Genomic DNA, 23,991 nt, shown 5'->3' with positions numbered 1-23,991 from the left:
ATATATAATATATATATACACACACACACACACACGCACGCACGTGTGTGTGTGTGCATATATATACATATATTATATATATATATATGAAGAGTTCAGATGCAAAAGCCTGTAAGTGCCATCTGAAATTTTCTTCTAGAATGATCATTTTTATCAAGCTTGTATATTTAAGTTCAGTAATTTCACTTAAATGACAATTAATAGGTAATCTTCAAAGTGAAATTACTGAACTTAAATATACAAGCTTGATCAAAATTATCATTGTAGAAGAAAATTTAAAATGGTACGTAGACTTTTGCATCTGAACTCTTCATATATATATATACAAACACACACACACACACACACACACACACACACATACAAGGCATTTGTTAATAGAAGGTGCTGGACAGCCACAATAAATATGTTTTAGTTAAACACAAATGTTTTGTAAAAGTTAACCAATCCCATTGCAGAAAATCGTGACATTTGTGTTAACTTCCTAAGTGTTGCAAGTTCCTTTTTTACATAATATTACCACATACACACACAGACAGACATCAGGAGTACAAAAAATCACTTTAGGTGAGATATTAGTCAGTTTGACCTGTAGTTCTGGCAGTTGGTTCATATTAAAAAGTTGTAGCCATCCAAACTGTACTAAGAATGTCTGGGCTTGTGAATGAAGGAATGGATATAGGTTCAATGATGGAATCAGAAGACAGGATAGATAAGACAGTTGATATCTACATTACTGCTGAGGCTGTAAGAGGCATGAAACATAAAGACAGAGAGGACTTCGACACCCAAACAGCGAAAACCCAAACACCGCAACACACAGGTAACTGTGATTAACTGCTAATACTAAAACTTTACTCATATTTATGATGTGAATGGTAGGCAGGGTAGGTAGAAATTTTCTAAAAAAACTTTTTCCCAAATTAGTTTAAACTGTCTATGTATACCAATACATAATTAAAATGTAAATACTCTAAAACAGAAAGTATGCAAATCGAGTGTCTGTAGTCCACTCAGTGCTGCAATAAACACAGCTCATCATTTCCAACCGGGACGAAATAAATGATTGGCTGGGCGGCTGTCACTCTCCCTCGCTACCATGGCTACCAGCACTGCTGCGTAAGAGCAGCCCACATGGAAGAGGCACAGAAGCTAGGAAGAATCACAATTATGGCAGAGAAAGAGCAGTCAAATATACAGTCAGCGAAGGAAAACCAGGCAAAAAAGGAAGACAGTATTTGAAAAGGCTATGACCAAAAAGTCTTTGGATCAAGCAAGAAGTCAGACGAGAGTCAATATCGGCAGGGCTTTCCAGCCGTGGTGACAACTGACAACCAGGGGCTGAAAAGTGATGCCAACAGTGCTTTCATGGAAGCTCTTACATGTAAAACAACGTATATGTCATGAATCTTACACGAAATTAACCTTCATGTATATGCTAACTGATGGTAACGGGAAAACGTGCATCAATGCAACCTGTTCTTAGTTTTGCTGTTTTTAATTTTTATGTTACTAGCTCGTTACCGAATAAAACTCAATATATTATAAACTTTACCATTACCAGTATTGATATGCTAGCTTGATTGAGTACTACAAGCCATGTTAGTTGTTTATATTAATTATGATAAAGTTAGGCATTTGATTCTGAAATGATGTAAGTATGCACTGCTCCTCTAAGCGGCGCTGAAAAAATGCGTCCTCCAGCTGAGCGCGGTCGGCAGCGCGCGTTCATATGTTTTGGGGGCGTGGCTTTGTAAGGATCCCAGACGGGGAGGGGTGGGAGTGAATGAAATAATGATCTGTGTTTATTGCAGTACTGAGAGGACTACAGACACTCAATTACTTTTTCAGAGTGTTTTTTTATTATTTCTACCTACCCCACCTTTACGTAAATGTAGAAGAAAATATTCACAATGTATAATGTCTGTGATGTTCAGGAAGTGATTCTGTGAGGAACAGAAGCTCCAGAGCCGCTGCAGTGTGTTTGGTGTTGCTGTGTGTTCTTCTGCTGACTGCAGTCATAGTGCTGTGTGTCATGTTCATTCAAGAGAGACAACAGTTCATATCCAAGAATGAAAACCTGACCAATGAGAGAAACGAGCTAATATCCAATAATGCAAACCTGACCAATGAGAGAAACCAGCTAATATCCAGAAATGCAAACCTGACCAATGAGAGAAACCAGCTAATATCCAGAAATGCAAACCTGACCAATGAGAGAAACCAGCTAAGAAATCATCTTCAGAGTTCTGGTAAAGTTTGTTTAATATGAAGTTATTTTCTATAAAGCAAACATTTTAAAAAAACATCATGGAGTGGGGTTATTCTCTCAGTAACTTTCACTGAACACAATCTATAAGTTTACTATCTGTTATAAGTTACAGACAGGTGAGTATAAATGGGAATAAAGAGCTAACAGCTAAACTGGTTGTTTACAGATGGATGGATTTACTATAAATCCAGTTTTTACTACATGCCCAATGAGACGAAGATCTGGACTGAGAGCAGACAATATTGTACAGAGAGAGGAGCAGATCTGATCATCATTAACAACAGAGAAGAACAAGTAAGAGTTGCTTTTATGATGTTTAGTAGATAAATGAGAGATGGTCAGATGAAATTGAGTTTGTTCTGTTTATGATATAAATGTTTAACTGTTTCATCTGCTCAGGATTTTGTTAAGAACATGATTGGTAAAGCTGTAGTCTGGATTGGTCTGACTGACAGTGTTGAGGAGGGCAGATGGAAATGGGTTGATGGCACCAACATGACCTCTAAGTGAGAAAACACTGAACTGAACTGACAACTGATTAATATCTAATAAATGATTCTTACAGTCAGTATCATATCACACAGAAAGCAGCACTGAACATCTAATGCTGATCTGTATTTTCAGCTTCTGGGGGTCTGCAGGGTCTGGAGTGCCTGCAGAGCCTAATGGAGGTGGAGGAGAGAACTGTGTCCTGACTGTGCCTGTGCCTCAGCCAGGGTGGGGTAATTTAGTAGGGTGGCTTGATATTGCATGTACTAGAGCTTATCAATGGATCTGTGAGAAGAGCATTTCACAACTCACACTGCCATAAGAACATCACACACCTTTTTTTGATGCAAGACGAACTGTACCAAACTTCTACAATAATTGATTACCATCTATAAAGCAGTGTTTCTCAGCCTTGTTCCTGGAGGAATGATTTATAAATGACTGGATTCATTGACGTCATAAACAATTAAGCCAGTAGAATATCGTGCAAAAATTCATGTATTTCAGTGATTCAAATTAAAAGATGAAACTAATATATTTAGTATATATTACAATGCATGATTATACTTCTCAGAGGGCTGAAATTTCTAGATTTAAAATTCTTTTTTATTGATTTCATGTAATTTTCAAAGATTTTGAATTTGGGGATTTCATAAGCTGTAATCATAATCAAAATTATACACAACTATTATATATATATATATATATATTACACATTTTTTTGAGTTTCACCTGCATACAGTATAAATAGCACTTAGTTTATATGCAAAATATCATGCAAGTAAAAAGCTGAACAATTTGAGCTGACCTGACCACAACTTATTCAGAGAAATGACACTGACTTTAAATTCATTTAAACTTTATCTGTTACTGTTTATTCTGTTTTTGAATGAACTTTACAGATTCATATACTGACACTATGAGCAAGATGATATATATATATATATATATCTTAATACACTGCAAATTGTGTGATTTCTGCATAATGTTTTGGCTGTAAGTCAGTGAGGCTGTCTGTCATTTGGGAATAGTAATATGGCTGAATAGCTCCATACTCCTTACAAAAGTATACAGGACCGAAACTTACTCTAAAATACGCCCGGATGTCGTCTGTATTTGATGATGTTGCAGGATGTGAAATGAAGGCATTTTGTCAGGTGAAGTGAACTTTGGACTAAACACCACTACAACAACCACTGATATGCAATAAATACAGTACTTTACAAACCTGAGAAACATTAAAGAGATGAAACACTTTCAACCTTTTTTTTAGAATGAAAAAATATTGTAAAATTATCTCATATACTGTAGAGAGAACTGTCCCTCAAAGTGTTTTATTAAGAACATTTGCTTGTTGATGTTTTGAAAACATTATTGTTGTTGTGCAATAAACTACATTTAATATAAAACATCTCTTTGCTTTGAATACACATTTACTCATTCAGTATTATATAAAAAAACATGATTACACAAAACTATTACAGAAAACAAATTAAAATGTGGATATTTTACTTAGTAATCAAAAATAAAGAAAACAGAATTGTCTTGTTTTTTCTAAGAATGACTTGGAACAAATTTTACATATTTAAAACAGTGGTTGATGAAGGCTTTTTACACAAACACCTCTCACCATTGTCTGGTTGGACTAGATAAATTGATCATTTATAAAGTGAATTTTACAAACAATGCCGTTTTTTTGTAAAAAGCCTTTTTAAATAAATATTTATTTATGAATTTATAGAAATTTAAAAGATATTAAAAATACTCAAACAATCATTTTACATTTTGTTGAGTAAAAACATTAATAAACAGAGTAAAATTACATTTTGTAAAAAAAGAAAAAAGTATACATTATACTATTACAAAATTTAATGTTATGTCTGGGGTCCCTGGAGACCCCAGAGATAATGAGTCAAGTCAAGTCAAGTCACATTTATTTATATTGCGCTTTTCACAATACAGATTGTATCAAAGCAGCTTCACAGTGATGACATGAAAGTAGTACAACACAGATCAATAATATTGTTAAATATTAAATAACCCCGACTGAGCAAGCCAAAAGCAAGCCAAAAGCATGTGTGTAGACAAATGAGTGTAGACACAAATGAAGATAATACAAGGGTTAAAGGAGATAAATGGTACAGTTATAAAATGAATTAGAGTAAAATGAATTAAAATAGTAAAAAGATGATACATACCGGTGTATCTTATTTTGACTCCTATCTTATTTTGATTTGATTTCCCCATGACGGTCAGTATTCTTCTGTGGATTTTCAGTAGTACCGTGAATTATCGGAACCCACCAGATTAGTAATCTGTACTAATCCAGACCAGCAATCTGTACTAGTCACACAGTGTTCCCTTGACTGTCATGAGTCAATCCCTCTCAAACTCCACCACATGATTTAGTGTAAAACACCGGTTCATCATATCAGTCAGTGCCATTTGAGTTCAGTTTAGAATCAAAAAGGAAGAATACAGCAGTTTAGAATCAAACGGAGAATGCAGAGATAAAATATAGTGTAAACAGTCGGACGAACAGTGGCTCAGTGCTCATTCAGTAAATGCACAGCTAAATAGAAGTGTTTTGAATCTGGATTTGAATGTGACTACTGTAGGATCACATCTGATCTCTCTAGAAGCTGGTTCCAGCTGCGACTGGCATAATAGCTAAAAGCACACTCTCCATGCTTATAGATAACCCTTGGTATTCATAACTGGTGTGATCCTAATGATCTGAGTGATCTATTGGGTTTATATTCAGTGAGCATATCTGCAATATATTGAGGTCCTAGGCCATTGAATGATTTATAGGCTGTAATAGTAATAATACTTTAAAATTATTTCTAAATGTAACGTGGGAGCAAGTGTAAAGACCTGAGGACTGGTGTGATATGTTCATATTTTCTGGTTCTGCTCAGAATCCTGACAGCAGCGTTCTGTATGAGCTGCAACTGTCTTATGGTCTTTTTGGGACGGTCAGTGAGGAGTGCATTACAATAATCCACCCTGCTGGTGATGAAAGCATGTATAATAGACTTATAGGCCTTTAGGTATATTATATTTTCTGAAAATGTTGTTTTATAATACTATGATAACGTACTACTGAGGTGCAAATAGTATCTTCCACTATTCACATTCTAAATGCCAAAAAAATAAATAAATAAATACATAATAATAATAATAATAATGTCCGCAGTGTAAATAGCATCTACTTATATCTAAAATTAAAATTTTTCGAAGAAATTCAAATGTAGATACAATTGTATGTGGTTATGGTTATTTTATTTATAAAGCACTTTACAACTGCACCTGCAGACCAAAGTGCTGTACAATCAACCACATAAAACAAGCAACACATAAAAACAACAGGCAACTTACAAACATAAAATACTAGCCCAACCTCTCAAAGGCTAAAGACATGAAATAATTTTTAACACTGGGTTTAAATACATTTAAAGAGGAGATAACTCTTAATTCAAGAGGCAGACTATTCCAAAGCCCCGGACCCGTAACAGCAAAGGCCTGATCTCCTTTTGACTTTAAATGAGATCGACGGAGAATTTATATTTATCTACAAAGAAAGCATCACTTCTTAACTTCTAATGAAGTTCCTTTATGCATAAATTGAAATATTTCCACAAAACAACAGTTCCTCTCTGCATAAATACTTGACATATAAACACTGATGAGGAACAACACAGTCCACTCCAGGAGAGAAACTAGAGTTAGTTTGTTGGCGTCTAAACGACACTGAAACTGTTTGAAAGTGTAAATAAAAATATTGAAAGAAATACAACCTACAAAATGCACAGAAAAGATGGACAAACCACTGATTGTATCTACGAAAATGATGATGATGTTATTAAAGATAAGTTTGGAAAAGAGATCACAGACTCAGCGCAAGGCAAATCATCTGAATGCACAGGTACTAAATGAATAATTCACTCAGTTTTTCATGCTTACAGTTGATGTGTGCTGTGTTAAATGGATAAATAAAGAAAATAACATCATATCTGTGGTGTTCAGGAAGTGATTCTGTGAGGAACAGAAGCTCCAGAGCCGCTGCAGTGTGTTTGGTGTTGCTGTGTGTTCTTCTGCTGACTGCAGTCATAGTGCTGTGTGTTCACATCCATACAAAGAGCACAAACTACACAGAAGAGAGAAACCAGCAAATATCCAAAAATGAAAACCTGAACAATGAGAGAAACCAGCTAATATCCAAAAATGAAAACCTGACCAATGAGAGAAACCAGCTAATATCCAAAAATGAAAACCTGACCAATGAGAGAAACCAGCTAAGAAATCATCTTCAGAGTTCTGGTAAAATTTATTTAATCTATGAAGTTATTTTCTATATAGCAGACATTTTAAAAACATTATGGAGTGGGGTTGTTCTCTCAGTAACTTTCACTGAACACAATCTATGAGTTTACTATCTGTTATAAGTTACGGACAGGTGAGTGTAAATGGGAATAAAGAGCTAACAGCTAAACTGGTTGTTTACAGATGGATGGACTTACTATAAATCCAGTTTTTACTACATGCCGAATGAGACGAAGAACTGGGATGAGAGCAGAAGAGACTGTAGAGAGAGAGGAGCAGATCTGATCATCATAAACAACAGAGAAGAACAAGTAAGAGTTGCTTTTATGATGTTTAGTAGATAAATGAGAGATGGTCAGATGAAATTGAGTTTGTTCTGTTTATGATATAAATGTTCAACTGTTTCATCTGCTCAGGATTTTGTTAAGAACATGATTGGTAAAGCTGTAGTCTGGATTGGTCTGACTGACAGCGTTGAGGATGGCAGATGGAAATGGGTTGATGGAAGCACACTAAACTCTAGGTGAGAAAACACTAAACTGAATAATGTCTAATAAATGATTCTTATAGTTATTATCATATCACACAGAAAGCAGCACTGAACATCTAATGCTGATCTGTATTTTCAGCTTCTGGGGGTCTGCAGGGTCTGGAGTGCCTGCAGAGCCTAATGGAGGTGGAGGAGAGAACTGTGTCCTGACTGTGCCTGTGCCTCAGCCAGGGTGGGGTAATTTAGTAGGGTGGATTGATATTGCATGTACTAAAGCTTATCAATGGATCTGTGAGAAGAGCATTTCACAACTCACACTGCCATAAGAACATCACACACCTTTTTTATTATTAAACAATTTTAACTGTACAAAACCACTGTAATGATTTATTATCTAAAGCAGTGTTTCTCAGCCAGTCATGTTAAAAACATCAATGTATTCACTCATCCATAAAAGATCCATCAGCTTGATGACAAGATCCATAATTCCGCTTAATGCGGAATATACGTCATTAATATACACCTTTGTTGTTGTAAGAGGTTAGCGACCCCTGATGTCGAAACAATCTTGCATATTGTACCTTTAATAGTCTGAAGTGTTTATAACTAGCCTACATGTGTGTGAGAGAGAAAGAGACAGTGTGTGTGTGTGTGTGGGAGAGAGAAAGAAAAGAGACAGTGTGTCTGACAGTATGTTTAAAAAAAAAATCAGAGAATGGTTAAATACTAATATCAGCTTAAGAGGGAAACGGAGGTGGAGTAAGTGCTGCGATCGGAGGCTGCTTCTGCTGGAGATGACTGGGAGAGGTCTGTGCACCTTTACCAATCAGAGCGCGCACTGACACGGAGTAAAGCCTTAATACTCGACCCGTCCCTATGAGCGCGGCAAAAATGACAAGTTGGGTGCGCAAGACTTCGTTTCGCTTGGCTGTGAGCACGCCTTTTTTTGTAACAGCGCGCGAGGCGCCACATCCAAGGATGAACGACTTTAAGCCGAATCTGTCCGAGCTTTTACGTCTCACACAATCAGAGCGTAAAAATACGGGAAATTTTACGGGAAAATACTAAAATGGGAAAACAGCGGGAAAAGAGCTAAAATAAGCGAGAGAAAAAAAAGGGAGGGTTGACAGCTATGTCACAGAAGCCTTTCAAAACAAGAAACCATTACCTACTGGATATGAAACCAATCCACACTGCTGAGAAAAAAGACAATCTAGTGAACTTGTGGTGCGTTGAAGTTCCTTTATTCATAAATTGAAATATTTCCACTAAACAACAGTTCCTCCCTGCATAAATACTTGACATATAAACACTGATGAGGAACAACACAGTCCACTCCAGGAGAGAAACTAGAGTTTGTTTGTTGGCATCTAGACGACACTGAAACTGTAAATTAAAACATATTGAAAGAAGTAACCCCTGCAAAATGCACAGAAAAGATGGACAAACCACTGATTTTATCTACGAAAATGATGATGATGATGTTATTAAAGGTAATTTTGGAAAAGAGATCACAGACTCAGTGCAAGGCAAATCATCTGAATGCACAGGTACTGAGATTAATAATTTACTCAGTTGTTCATGCTTTCAGTTGACGTGTGCTGTGTTAAATGGATAAATAAAGTAACATGATATCTGTTATCTTTAGGAAATGATTCTGTGAGGAACAGAAGCTCCAGAGCCGCTGCAGTGTGTTTGGTGTTGCTGTGTGTTCTTCTGCTGACTGCAGTCATAGTGCTGTGTGTTTACATCCATACAAAGAGCACAAACTACACAGAAGAGAGAGATCGGCTACTGACCAACATAACCAGACTCACAGAAGAGAGAGACAGGTTAATATCCAAAAAAGAAAATCTGACCAATGAGAGAAATCAGCTAACATCCAAAAATGAAAACCTGACCAATGAGAGAAATCAGCTAATATCAAAAAACGAAAACCTGACCAATGAGAGAGACCAGCTAAGAAATCATCTTCAGAGTTCTGGTAAAGTTTCTACGAAGTTATTTTCTATATAGCAGACATTTTAAAAACATTATGGAGTGGGGTTGTTCTCTCAGTAAGTTTCACTGAACACAATCTATGAGTTTACTATCTGTTATAAGTTACGGACAGGTGAGTGTAAATGAGAATAAAGAGCTAACAGCTAAACTGGTTGTTTACAGATGGATGGACTTACTATAAATCCAGTTTTTACTACATGCCGAATGAGACGAAGAGCTGGAATGAGAGCAGAAGAGACTGTAGAGAGAGAGGAGCAGATCTGATCATCATAAACAACAGAGAAGAACAAGTAAGAGTTGCTTTTATGATGTTTAGTAGATAAATGAGAGATGGTCAGATGAAATTGAGTCTGTTATGTTCAACTGTTTCATCTGTTTAGGATTTTGTTAAGAACATGACTGGTAAAGCTATAGTCTGGATTGGTCTGACTGACAGTGTTGAGGAGGGTAAATGGAAATGGGTTGATGGCACCAACATGACCTCTAGGTGAGAAAACACTGAACTGATTAATATATAATAAATGATTCTTACAGTCAGTATCATATCACACAGAAAGCAGCACCGAACATCTAATGCTGCTCTGAATTTTCAGCATCTGGGGGAAAGCATCTGGAGAGCCATGCAGAGCCTAATGGAGGTAAAGTAGAGAACTGTGTCCTGACTGTGGCTGTGCCTTCATTGCCAGCGTGGGGTAATTTAGTAGGGTTGCTTGATGATGAATGTCCTAAAGCTTTTCAATGGATCTGTGAGAAGAGCATTTCACAAAATGTGAAAATTTTGTGAGCATTTTTTTTTTATTAAAAATTTTACAAAACTACTGTAATAATTTGTTATTTAAAGCAGTGTTTCTCAGCCTTGTTCCTTGAGGACGCTCCGCTGATTTATATAAATGACTGGATTAACGTCATACAAAGTGAAGCCACCATCTCCCAAATTGGCATTTCCTAGTATTTTAAGTCAACATTCAATTGAATCAAAAGTATTTTTTATTTAATTTTTTTATTATTATTTTTTAATGAGAAAACTTTATCTAACGAGTCATTAATATCTACTCGTTTATAGTTTAAGTTTTTTTTGTTTGTTTGTTTTAAACTTCCCCTGCTTATTTAAAAGTGAACTGTCCATTACAGTAGGGAATTTCAGACCAACTGATGGACAAGACACCTCAACATTTGTAATACAAATATCAAAATGATTCTTCTGAAATCTAAACACAGATTTATGTTTTGTAAGGGATGCACATATCCCTTACAAGAGGGTTATGTGCAGATGAAAATTAGCTTAAAGCTATCTTTGTCTTGTGTAAATTTGTTGTCCAATGTCCCTGTCAAATAAACAAACAAACAAATAAATAAATATAACTTAGTTCGCCATGTTATTCACTATGATTATGCCATTTGTTAGCCTACATATTTGTAATCATAGATTAACTGTAAATGATTCAAATGTGTTTTCATTAACAGCATAATTTTCGAAGCAGCTTTATACTTATGTATGTATATATATATATATATACTGTATATATATATATATATATATATATATATATATATATACGACGCTACTAACTTAACTACATTTTTCAGTAGCTTGGCAGTAGCTCAGTTGCTTTTTAAACAGTGTAGCTTTTCCAGTAGCGAACTACTTTTTGCAGCAAGTAACGGTGTAGCGCGAGCAAAAGCTACATTGCGTTTGTCGAGCCTGCGCGAATCAGTGCGATGCAAGGATATTCTTCTTCTTGTTAGATTACAAACTCGTTTTTTTTGCCATTATTGCCACCTGTTGTTTAATCACGCGTCTTGCGGCTAACGGTTCACTGACGTAAATAAGTGGGTTGACAGTGACACACCCATATTATGATTATTCATGATGGAGCAAGAGGTGATGGCAGATTTGGAGGATGGAGAAACAACTAACGTTGATTACCCATGGCCTTATTTGTCCAAGTTCAATCTGTATTTTTGAGAAAATGTTCTAAATGCAATTTATGTTGAATGTATATTTTGTTCTTGCAATGTTGTAGGCTATTTGTTGCAATTTTGCACTTTTGACAAACAGTCTGAGATATTTGAGTGTTGTGTGTAATAAAACAATACTCTATGAAACCATAATTGTATTGCATTGTTTTAAACACTAAATATTTTAATTAAAACTTTCATCAGACACATATTCAGTTATTTATAATATATAATTTATAACATGTTATAATAATAATGTGTAATATAATATTTATAATATGTTGTTCAAAAAAAGCAAAAGTAGTTTCAATGTAGCTAGTTACTTTTTGATAGTAACTTGTAGTGTAGCTAACTACTTTTCCAAAAGGGTAGCTTGACTGTAGTTTAACGTACGAGTAGCTTGTAGCTTGTTAAACTACAGTTTCAGAGTAGCTTCCCCAACACTGGTTGCAGTGTACAAAACAATGAGATTTTGTTTTTGCTCATTTCAACAAAATTCATAGAAAAATGAGATGATATTAAAGGTGAACTAAGCGATGATGGGTGATGTCCCTTCTTTTCAAGCAAAACAGTGGTTAGCTCGAACCTCCCTCCTCCTCATCCCTCCTCTGATAAATCATCAGTATCTAACCTGATGAAAATGTATTTATTTAATGTTGTCTACATTTTATTACATGTGCAGCAGCATTGTGACCTTTTAAGGTGTAAGAAGGTGTCTAAAATGTAGGTTCCTCAAAATTAACTGTTCTTTGAACATGTAGATTCTTTTACAAATCTTTTATATTAAGATATATTCATGTTACAACCTGTCACTCACTCGAGATCAATACAACACCACAACAAACCAATGATCCAATCAATTTTCAAGAAGCTGTTTCACATGGATTAAGATCACTATAGGGAAGGAAAGACTATCGGAACATCTGTGGCATGCTGACTTTAAGGATATGCTGCAACGTTTTAGTTTTCACACATTTCTCAAGTTTGTTTTCCACCGGTGTTCAAAATAAGACGAGTGCTGACTGCTTAAACACGGGAACAAAATCTGTCTGAGGGAATGAAGATACAGTAGCAAGTGGAGATGATGGTGGAAATGAGAGTGCTGATTGTGTGAGAGATCATGACTTCTGGACAGAGACAAACACACACCAACCACTTTAGTGTACAGGTGAGTACATATTTCTTTGATTAAAAAAAAGCATCACAGTTTACACATACTGCCAACTTTTCTATGATGTTCAGGCGTTCAAGTGATTCTGTGAAGATCAGACACACACGAGCAGCTCCAGCGTGTTTTGTGGTTCTTTGTGTTCTTCTAAAGTTACAGACAGTAACTAATCATTTGTGTATGTTTTATGAATAATCATTTCCCTGATTCATCCTCCTCACTATTTTATTTTTTGCGCATAGTTCTACATTAGCAGGAATGTAGCACAATATGGACGTGAAAGAAGTTATAATTAGCCAATGTGACAATAAAATTAGTTTTGGTTAAAATCAACAAATAATCGTGATATTCAATCGTGATCTCAATATTGATGAAAATAATTGTGATTATTATTTTGGCCCAAATCGTACAACCCGCCTGGCACTTCTGTATCTGTCTAGTGCTATATGAACAGTAATAATGGCAAGAGACACACTGAACATCATGTCTGACGTGTTCAGGAAGTGACTTCAGAAAGTTGCAGAACAGCTGCAGTGTTGCTGCTACGTGCTTCAAAACATCCAGCGAATGAGAATGACTTGGTCAGTCAAGATGGTGATGAAGGAGGAATGTTTATTACATCCTTCAAATTCTTCAATGTTTCTATCAATTCTATACACAAATTTTGATATTATAAGGTTTATTAAAAATATATATGTAAGATGTATTAAATGTACACCCACAAGCACACAACATAATGTAAAAGCTACTGTAGGTAGCATTTGTTATAATTATATATGTATAGAGGTTCTTTAAAGATGGTTCTAAACTTTAAAAAAATTGCACTATTTTTTATAAATCATTTATTCACACACACATTTTTTAATACAAATGTCCTCATAATCTTTAATCAAATTACCTTCCCCTCCCTCTTGCAGTGGCATCTCTTATTTCCTCTGATGATGTTTACTGGAGGAAGGGTGGGACAACCTGTCACTCACATGACATCACAGCAATAGCAAACCACAACCATCCAATCAATTCCAGATGGACAAATCATCAAGTCTACATTTTTTCTAACTTGAGAAGCCATTTCACTTGGATATACATCACAATAAAGAAGAAAAGAAAATCTCAACAGTGTCAACTGATCTAATGTCACATGTTTTTGTTTTCACACGTTGACCACAATTGTGTTTGTCACAAGCTTTAAAAAGACAACGAGTGCTAACTCGTCTTCGTAGAAACAAGGGACAAACTTGTTTAAAGTTTGACGGTTAAAGAGAAGAAATGTCTGATAGTACTTATAACAATGTGATCCGGACTGAGTCTGAGGGAATGAAGACAGATAGAGTGGAGATGGCGGTAGAAATCTATGAGAGTGCAGATTGTGTGAGAGATCATGACTTCAGGACAGAGGCGAACACACACCAACCACAGCGTACAGGTGAGTGCATTCAGTTTTTCATTCAGTTTGCACGTTCAGCCATTTAACGTCATATTTCTGGTGCTCAGGAAGAGATTGTGTGAAGTTGCCATGTTATTTATTTTAAGTTTAAAATTAGACATTAACTAACCATTTGTTAATGTTTTCTGGATTGTCACTAAACCTTCTCATTTACTCCATAAATCGACATTTTATTTAACTGAACTGTACACTGACAACCTTAAACACTGAAGCACAGTGTCAATTCACTGTTTGCCCTTTTTTTAATGTAGCAAACCTCAGATGAGGTCAGGTGTATTACACTGTCTGCTCAAACAACCCGGTCTCATCCCAAATCGTCATATAACTGACGTTTTGGGACGTTTTTTGACCATACGTCAATATTCGCCTTTTTAGGGCCCCCTTAAACGTCGGTAGATGAGGTTATGGGATCCTAACTCTACCCCAGACCTAAACCTAACCCGTCACCTAACTGACGTTAAAGGTAAAGCGTCAGTTGTATGACGGCCCGGGATCGCCATCTACCGACGTTTAAGGGGGCCCTAAAAAGGCGGATATTGACGTATGGTCAAAATACGTCCCAAAACGTCAGTTATATGACGATTTGGGATGAGACTGTGTTAGCTCAAATCAGTGAAAGAACAGAGAAACATCCATCATTAGTGTGGTGTTATCATAACTGTTTCAAGAAGGACCTGAGGCCTTCAAAGAAATGTTCATAAGAATGCTGCTGTACCTTTGTTTTGGTGGAAAAACAGTAAAACCACAGACCATAATCAGTTTTTTTCAGTCTTGACTCTACTGAAATAGTGCTTTTAGTTACAATCACCAGCTTCTGTGGTACACAAAAAGACAATATTTTGAAGATTTCAAAACGTGGGAACTTGAGAATTCAAGCTTGGAAACGGACACAAAAGCACCAGTAAAGATATCACAAAATATTACCACATACCTCTTTAGTAATACTGCAATAGCTTTCTCCAAAGAACAAACTGAAATGTAAGTTTTCATTCATTGATAATGTTCTCATGTGGACTATTAAATGCTGCAACTGGATCAGAAACAGTGACTATTTTTACATAAAAAAATAAAAATAAAAAAAAAGTAAAATGTAGAGATCCAATACAATTTTCTAGGCCATTTTTTTTCTAACCACTTTACAGCACACACAACTATTTCTTTTCCATCTTTTATTTAACAGAACTTACGAAAAAAATCATTTTTGAAATGATAATCCGTATAAAATATAACACTATAAATAACTCCTGGTGTGGGAAATTCACACACATCTAAAGTGCAGTGTTACGGAAGAACCATTTCCTTATTTTCACATCAAATATCCAACTAAAAAAATTGAAATATTTAATAAACTAAACTGTATGAAAACAGGTAATGGCAATAAAATAATATATAAATAACAAATACAAATAAAATAAATATAGCCTTGCAGTATAATGATGCGTTTAAATGGGTAAATTTTATATAAATATTTTTGAGTCTTCATTTTCTTTTTCTACAGTGGAGTATCGCTTATTAGCTATTTAACTCCCTAATATCTATTTTTTTCAGTTGAATATCTATGTTTTGGCTTTTTAATTAATATTAAGACATTATGAAAAAAAAAAGTCAGCCCTACAGTGCTACCAATTACTTTCTGTAGAGTTTAGTGGCTCGATTTTAGGTAGAGCTGCAGAGATGAATCATTTAAAGATCGCAATCTCGATTCAAACACTCACATGATCTCATCAAAAAAAAAAAAAAAAAAAAAAAAAAATCCGCTATGTGTACTAAGGTGTGTGTCCACTGTCAGGAAGTTAAAGAGAAAAAATGGTTATAAAAAATTAGACATTTTTCAAATCAGTTCTATGACCTAAATTACTGACTCACTAAAAATACACATTCCTCACACAAAAGTATATGACTAAAGACTTTTCGACTGCCTTTATGGCACTATTTACAGTATATACACTATTTTTGTCAATTAAACCATAATTTTCAACCAAATTTGAGGTGTATTACTGATAACATAAGGAGTCTCGGCTAGTAAGCTATATTGCGTTTGAGGGTGTTGGAGGTGGAGATTTTCTGCATGGAATAGCGGCATCATGATGTGAGTGAGGATATATTTTTATATTATATAATATGATATGATATATTATACCGGCACGTTTTGCTGTATATGTTTTTATATATAGATTTGTTAGCGAGTCTGACAGCAGCTGTCAAATATTCTGTCACTGTGGGTCTCAGGTGCACCTTAACCTAAATGCAACTTCTAACCACACTCCCACGATAGTGCCATTTGCAAATTAATAACAGACAGGATGTCACATGCTCTTGTACTGTGATCTCCATTGACCACATTGCCCTCATGTTCTAAAATGAGAGTATCAAAAGCAGAGGACTACAGAGTACAAATGCTTACAGAGATTTGTCGTCATTTACGCGCATGGCTAAGCAGGCAAATATGACTCAAATGTCTGTTTATGGAAATATAAACACTGATGGATCATGGGGTATGGTCAGACACACAGAGAGAAACCAACCACCTCAACACACAGGTACAAATACAAACAGTTTCTGGAGTTTTTGTAGAAATTAAGAAACATTTATCTTCATGTCTGCCATTTTCAGGAAGTGATTCTGTGAGGAACAGAAGCTCCAGAGCCGCTGCAGTGTGTTTGGTGTTACTGTGTGTTCTTCTGCTGACTGCAGTCATAGTGCTGTGTGTTCAACTCCATACAAAGAGCACAAACTACACAGAAGAGAGAGACCGGCTACTAACAAACATAACCAGACTCACAGAAGAGAGAGACCAGCTAATACTCAAGAAAAGAGGTCAGCCAATAAATGATCTTCAGAGTTATTGTTAAGTTTCTATGTAGTTATTTGCTATACATCTATCATTTTTAAAGCATGAGTTGGGTTGTGCTCTCAGTAACTTTCAGGTTTCATAATCTATGAGTTTACTATCTGCTATAAGTTACGGACAGGTGAGTGTAAATGGGAATAAAGAGCTAACAGCTAAACTGGTTGTTTACAGATGGATGGACTTACTATAAATCCAGTTTTTACTACATGCCGAATGAGACAAAGAGCTGGAATGAGAGCAGAAGATACTGTAGAGAGAGAGGAGCAGATCTGATCATCATAAACAACAGCGAAGAACAAGTGAGTGTGAGAAAGAATGATGTGTGTGTGCAGACTGATCTCATGAAGTAGCGTGTGTATGAGACGCCAATTCGTATTTCCATTTTTGGCGTGCTATCAAGACGCATAATCGCTTTTCAGCGTGTTTATGAACGCCGTTGACTTAACGTTATATAAATATATGACTTACCTCAACCCCGTCCCTAAACTTAACCGTCACTGGGGTTAATGGCATTTATGACTGTTCCCTTACCATCCTAGGTAAAAAAAAAAGATATGACTTACCTCAACCCCATCCCTAAACTTAACCGTCACTGGGGTTAATGGCATTTATGACTGGAGATTTGACTGCGTGTTCGGACACGCGGAATGACGCGGACGTTAATGGCGTAGACATATACGCATACACGCGGATAGCACAAAATGCGTAGATATAACACGCCACCTGACTCGAAAGTGGCGTATATGTTTACGCAAAAGTCATGATGTCATGTTGGTGTGTGTGTGTGTGTGTGTGTGTGTGCGAGAGATAGCAAAATTGCAGTTGTTCTAATGGGCTTCTATGTTTCATGGCAGGTAAAACTTTCTTTTTTATGCTCTTGTTCCATGTAGTTATATATAACTATAGGGTACTGGGCGGCGCTCAAATCTGCATTTTGGAAGAGTTTTGATTCGATTACCACAACAAACAATGAGCCTGAAATTTTCAACAGTGGATGTAATTCTTTTTCTTCACAACACTCACAAATAAACAGTGAATGATGACCAATGTACATGTAGCATAATGTCACTCAGTTGAACGGATTTTGAAATTGAACAATTTTTTTTGTGAATATGTTTACATCAAACGTGAACTGGACTCTCATGCACGTGTAATACAGTTAGCGGGAAGCGAAAAGGTGAATAAAGTACGAGAACATTTCTGGGTGTATTCAATACATACGCTAATACAGAATAGCAAGAGACGTGATTCCTTCTTGAAATTCATCATTTAAAATAAAATAATGAGAAAGAAGAGGAACAAGGAGGAGGTAGCCAAGCAAGATAGATTAAAAAAGGACAAAATTCACTTTTAGTATTTTTTAAGAAAAGTTGTTTTAAATCAATTTTAAATTATTGAGTTTTTTAATTAATTTGGTTTCCAATTAATGGTAGTCAATGAAATCAGATTGCGTGAATTAATTTTATTTTGTGTGTATATATATATATATATATACTATTGAAATTTATTGGTTCTTGTTACCATTTAATTTTATGGAACAAGAGGGTAATAAGCATCACTTTCATTTACAGCCCGTGGATGTCACATTTACCCTGTAACTTCATAAAACAAGTCTATGTTTTCCCATAAAAAAAAAATAAATAAAAAAATAGTAGTAGTAGTAGTAGTAATAGTAGAATAAGTACCCCTTAATTCTAAAATACCTAAGGCATCTTTACACAGAAAAAGTGACACATAAACCAAATATGAAGAGGCATAAAAATATATATATATAAAAAAAAAAAAATAAAAAATCACAAAATTTGCATTTACAACAGATTTTCTTATCGCTTCTCTGAAGCGACATAAATGCACTTACACAAGAATTAAACAATGAAACAATGCTTTTTCTACAGTTTTAACAGTGTTATAAAATAATGTAATATAGTAAAATAATTAAACTGTAAACAATGAAATAATTCATTGAATTTTAAATGAATTCCCTCTGGTTGGTATATCTTGCACTTTGATGTCATAATTCTGTGGTACTGAAAGTTGTTTTTTTATTTTTTTGTAAAATTAATGCTAAATGCTTTATGCTAAAAAGAAATTAAGAATTATTACACAGCGTAGATCACTGCATGGTAAAAAGCACTAGATGTTCAGCAGCACGTTTGCGTTTTAGGCAGGACCAACCCGGTCTCATCCCAAATCGTCATATAACTGACGTTTTGGGACGTCTTTTAACCATACGTCAATATTCGCCTTTTTAGGGCCCCCTTAAACGTCGGTAGATGAGGTTATGGGATCCTAACTCTACCCCATACCTAAACTTAACCCTAAACCTAACCCGTCACCTAACTGACGTTAAAGGTAAAGCGTCAGTTGTATGACGGCCCGGGATCGCCATCTACCGACGTTTAAGGGGGCCCTAAAAAGGCGGATATTGACGTATGGTCAAAATACGTCCCAAAACGTCAGTTATATGACGATTTGGGATGAGACTGTGTTAGCAGGACAGCAGATTTCACTGTTGTGTGTGAGAGAGATATCATCTTCAAGGAGATGATTTTTGAAATATAAGATATCAATGCACAATATTAGTGATGCCATAAGCATTTACCGTATCTGAGAGAAATGTAGCAGCGTGTTGATCTGTCTCTTCAAAGGAAGATTACAAACATTGAAAGACAATTGATTTTATACTGTACATCGACAACTCTTATGTTAGTGGTTTGCTTCATGATGTGAGTGCAAGACTCTTTTACTTCATTGTCCCTTGTTTACTGACATTTTTTTTAATTTGGCTAAAACAATATTGAGGTAGGCCTACATGTTTTACACAGAAATTTGAGCATTCACAGAGCCGCTTTAGAAATACCTCAACTTGGCTGCATGTGTAAAGATGCCTTTACAGTTTAAATAATGTGTTAATTTTCCTGGTTGTTACCCCTTTATTCCTTAAACTTTATTGATCCCTTATTCCTACATGTTTGTATTTTATAGGTACACTGTAATTACAGAAAGTTATGCTTTAAATTTGTTTTAATTTCAAGTAATTTGTGGGCTGTAATCTAAGTGTTGTAACTGTTTCATCTGTTTAGGATTTTGTTAAGAACATGACTGGTAAAGCTATAGTCTGGATTGGTCTGACTGACAGTGTTGAGGAGGGTAAATGGAAATGGGTTGATGGCACCAACATGACCTCTAGGTGAGAAAACACTGAACTGATTAATATCTAATAAATGATTCTTACAGTCAGTATCATATCACACAGAAAGCAGCACTGAACATCTAATGCTGATCTGTATATTCAGTTTCTGGGGGTCTGCAGGGTCTGGAGAGTCTACAGAGCCTAATGGATTTAGAAGAGAGAACTGTGGCCTGACTGTGGCTGTGCCTAAATTGCCAGAGTGGCCGAATTTAGTAGGGTGGCTTGATGAAGCATGTACTAAAGATTATCAATGGATCTGTGAGAAGAACTTTTCACAACTCACACTGCCATCACACATCTTTTTTGATGCAAGTTAAAGAGAAAAAAAAAAAAACTTGTGTAATAATTGATTGTTATCTAAAAAAGTGTTTCTCAACCTTGTTCATGGAGGATGCTCTCAACTGCACATTCTGAATGTACCCTAATTAAAAATATACTGTATGCTTTGTCTCATGACATATTGAGTAATCAACTGAACTCTTAACCCTTTTCTTTGATTTTTTTTCTGATGCAGTGGCGGTTCTAGGCGGGGGGCTGGGGGGGGGTTGGGGGGGCAGTGCCCCTGCGACAACAAGCTCGGACCCCCTTGTGGCCCCCCTAAATGTGGAGTCAGTGTGAAATATATATTTTTTTTTATAGTGTCACGCATTGAGCGTGAGAGTCACTCGTTTCAGTCTTTTGTCTCACACTCCCATCACACATTGTATTTCTCATGCGGAAAAACTATTAATAATATATTTAATATACGCAATTTCTCTGGCCGCGCCGCTCTCACGTGAGAATCAAGCGCGTCTCGCCTGGAGTTCAGCAGTCGACCCTGCCACGTATCAGCCAATCAAAAAAAAGAGAAGTGCTACTTAATAGCCGATCAGAAAAGGGCACTATTGTATCTGGGTAAAATTTAACGCAACAACCAATGAAAAAAAAGCATATCCTGGAATTGTTCATATGATTCTGTTGCAACATCTTCCGAAAGTTTCTTCATCCGTCCCACGGATGAAACTAATCACTGGAGCTCCGAACATCACTTAGAGCACGGAGTAAGTCATGATCTCCTGTTTTAATGTTACAACAAATTCACAATTTGTTTGACAAAAACAATGACAACTTGACTGATGTAAGATTAATCTTTCCCGTAGCGTAAGCTAGCTTACGCAATACTACATGCAATACAAAAAACCAAACATTTTCTCAAGCAATATCAAAAACAGTTTCTTTCTTTAACTTAAAGCATTTAATCACTTGAGCCACATATATTATATGACAGAAACACAGGCTGTTGTAATGTTAATCTGTAGTTGTAGGGTTTGGGAGCCTGGGGAGCCCAAAAACAATATAGATGAGGACTTTGCTGTATCACTCTTTGATTGTACTGATTATCCATGTAATTACACCTTTGTATGGATTTGTGAGCAAGATTTAGAGGTTTAATAAAACTATCAAAGCATCAAATCAATACATTCAAAGCAATGCAGTAACCAAAGTGATGTGTTGCAGTGTACAAAACAATGCGATTTTGTTTTTGCTCATTTCAACAAAATTCATAGAAAAATGAGATGATATTAAAGGTGAACTAAGCGATGATGGGTGATGTCCCTTCTTTTCAAGCAAAACAGTGGTTAGCTCGACCCTCCCTCCTCCTCATCCCTCTGATAAATCATCAGTATCTAACCCGATGAAAATGTATTTATTTCATGTTGTCTACATTTTATTACATGTGCAGCAGCATTATGACCTTTTCTAAAGATATGTTTTTCCATTAACTTTTAAATGCATCATTACATTCAAATTGCAAACACATGAGGAGAGTCTCCAAATGAAAGACCCACGACTGGCAGATGAACGTGGGACAACATTTCTCTACGAAACGGTAGGAAATTATATTAGATTGAATGGAGAATTTTAACTGTGACGAGATGATTAACATGGCAGTTTACGGTGATAGGATGCATGCGACAGATCCGTCCATTAAAGATGACCAAGTAGTATGTCCCAAAGCTCGCCTACTCACACACTCAAAGACAATTATAATGTGTCTAAAATGTAATTCCTCAAAATTAACTCTTCTTTGAACATGTAGATTATTTTACAAATCTTTCATATTATGATATATTCAAGTTACAACCTGTCACTCACTCGAGATCAATACAACACCACAACAAACCAATGATCCAATCAATTCCTGATGGACAAAATGTTTTTCAAGAAGCTGTTTCACATGGATTAAGATCACTATAGGGAAGAAAAGACTATCGCAACATCTGTGTCATGCTGACTTTAAGTTTAAGTTTAAGTGATGGTGGAAATGAGAGTGCTGATTGTGTGAGAGATCATGACTTCTGGACAGAGACAAACACACACCAACCACTTTAGTGTACAGGTGAGTACACATTTCTTTGATAAAAAAAGCATCACTTATGGGCAAAAGTGGTAGATCGACACCTTCTTTTTTAGAGGCTGAGGGAAAATTCATTACTAAACCAAGTGAAATTGCTAATTATCTGAGTGGTTATTTTAGTGATAAAATTCAGAAATTACAAAATAATATGATGACAATTGATAACTATGTAGAGCATTCATCTCAGCTTATTACTGAAAAGCTGATGATGAATAAATCATGTAGTTTTCATTTTGAAAACGTCACTATGTCTACAGTACAACGATTAATAAGATGAAGCAAGGATAAACCAGCAGGTATTGATAATTTGGATGTAAGATTGCTTAAACCTGTGGCAGATGTCTTGGCCCTACCTATCTCACATATTATTAATTTAAGTTTGAAGAAATCAGTGTGCCCAGCTCAGTGGAAAATTGCAAAGATTATCCCATTGCCTAAAAATCACAATAAGAATTTTTCAGGGAAGAATAGTAGACCGATAAGTATATTACCCACCCTAAGTAAAATTATGGAAAGAATAGTATATGCTCAAATTCAAAACTATTTTAGTATAAATGACTTGAACACAGCTCATCAACATGCCTATAGGAAGGGATATTCTACAGCTACAGCGTTAACACAAATGACTGATGAATGGCTGAAAGAAATTGATGCAGGAAAGATAGTGGGCTCTGTTTTACTAGATTTCAGTGCTGCTTTTGATATTCTGGATCATAAATTGTTAACTAAAAAATTGCACTGTTATGGTTTTGACAGGGATTCTGTTGCATGGATTGATAGTTATCTTACCAATAGAAAATATTGTGTATATTTCAATGGAGGTTTCTCAAAAATGAGAGTTATGAGTTGTGGAGTGCCACAGGGGAGTTGTTTGGGGCCGCTTTTATTTTCAATATTTACTAATGATTTACCTTTAGTTTTAACCAATGCATCCATTGCTATGTATGCAGATGATTCCACCATATATTCATCAGCGTCTACATCAAGAGAGCTTGAAGAGACTCTAAATGAAGAGTTAGTGCGTATTAGGAGATGGGTTAATGTAAATAAATTGGTACTTAATATAGAAAAAACAAAATGTAGTGTATTATGTTCTAAGAGGGTAGGCAGAGTAGAGCCATTATTACAATTAAAACTAGATGATATAGAAATAGAACAGGTTACAGAAGTTAAGTTACTTGGTGTATTGATTGATAGCCGTATATCCTGGACAAATCAGATTGATGAAATGTTAAAAAAAATGGGGAGAGCGATGGCTGCAATTAGGTATTGTAAAATATATTTACCAAGACATTTGATTAAACAATTAATGGAAACTTTGGTTCTCTCTCAGTTAGATTATTGCTCAGTTATATGGTCCAATACATCAGAATATAATCTAAATCAATTACAGGTGG

The 23,991-nt window shown here is 35.6% G+C and overlaps 5 protein-coding genes across 10 annotated transcripts in view; 4 read left to right on the top strand and 1 right to left on the bottom strand.

Annotated features, from left to right (window-relative positions):
- The window catches only part of cadm2a (cell adhesion molecule 2a), a 358,651-nt gene that overhangs the window by 108,761 nt on the left and 225,899 nt on the right, over positions 1-23,991 (bottom strand). The gene's annotated exons all lie outside the window — the stretch shown is intronic.
- On the top strand, positions 533-3,439 carry LOC120482624 (uncharacterized). Its single transcript, XM_039677133.2, has 5 exons — positions 533-823; positions 1,938-2,252; positions 2,439-2,566; positions 2,672-2,778; positions 2,897-3,439. Exons 1-5 carry the CDS (start codon positions 649-651, stop codon positions 3,081-3,083), a joined length of 912 nt encoding a protein of 303 aa, XP_039533067.2. The 5' UTR covers positions 533-648; the 3' UTR covers positions 3,084-3,439.
- LOC148969389 (uncharacterized) lies at positions 6,454-8,096 on the top strand. The gene is made up of 5 exons (XM_089126331.1): positions 6,454-6,689; positions 6,791-7,084; positions 7,271-7,398; positions 7,504-7,610; positions 7,717-8,096. The coding sequence occupies exons 1-5, from the start codon at positions 6,569-6,571 to the stop codon at positions 7,901-7,903; spliced, it is 837 nt and encodes a 278-aa protein (XP_088982457.1). The 5' UTR covers positions 6,454-6,568; the 3' UTR covers positions 7,904-8,096.
- Positions 8,242-21,751, top strand: LOC120482625 (uncharacterized). The gene is made up of 5 exons (XM_089126332.1): positions 8,242-9,127; positions 9,226-9,561; positions 9,741-9,868; positions 9,959-10,065; positions 21,501-21,751. The coding sequence occupies exons 1-5, from the start codon at positions 9,004-9,006 to the stop codon at positions 21,625-21,627; spliced, it is 822 nt and encodes a 273-aa protein (XP_088982458.1). The 5' UTR covers positions 8,242-9,003; the 3' UTR covers positions 21,628-21,751.
- LOC120482626 (uncharacterized) lies at positions 12,330-20,744 on the top strand. 3 transcript variants are annotated; one of them, XM_039677139.2, is made up of 6 exons: positions 12,330-12,705; positions 13,623-14,131; positions 16,766-16,999; positions 17,175-17,302; positions 20,087-20,193; positions 20,300-20,742. In XM_039677139.2, the coding sequence occupies exons 2-6, from the start codon at positions 13,975-13,977 to the stop codon at positions 20,511-20,513; spliced, it is 840 nt and encodes a 279-aa protein (XP_039533073.2). In that variant the 5' UTR covers positions 12,330-12,705; positions 13,623-13,974; the 3' UTR covers positions 20,514-20,742. The 3 variants fall into 3 exon arrangements, with proteins under 3 accessions (XP_039533073.2, XP_039533074.2, XP_039533076.2); XM_039677140.2 differs by having other exon boundaries at positions 12,344-12,705; positions 16,766-16,969; positions 20,300-20,739; XM_039677142.2 differs by lacking the exons at positions 12,330-12,705; positions 13,623-14,131 and adding an exon at positions 15,729-16,692 and having other exon boundaries at positions 20,300-20,744.

This window comes from Pimephales promelas, chromosome 23, assembly GCF_988280905.1.
Source record: "Pimephales promelas chromosome 23, fPimPro1.hap1.1, whole genome shotgun sequence".
In the NCBI taxonomy this organism is placed as follows: domain Eukaryota; kingdom Metazoa; phylum Chordata; class Actinopteri; order Cypriniformes; family Leuciscidae; genus Pimephales; species Pimephales promelas.
Note: the sequence above shows the minus strand (reverse complement) of the source record. Positions and strands in the feature narration are given on the sequence as shown.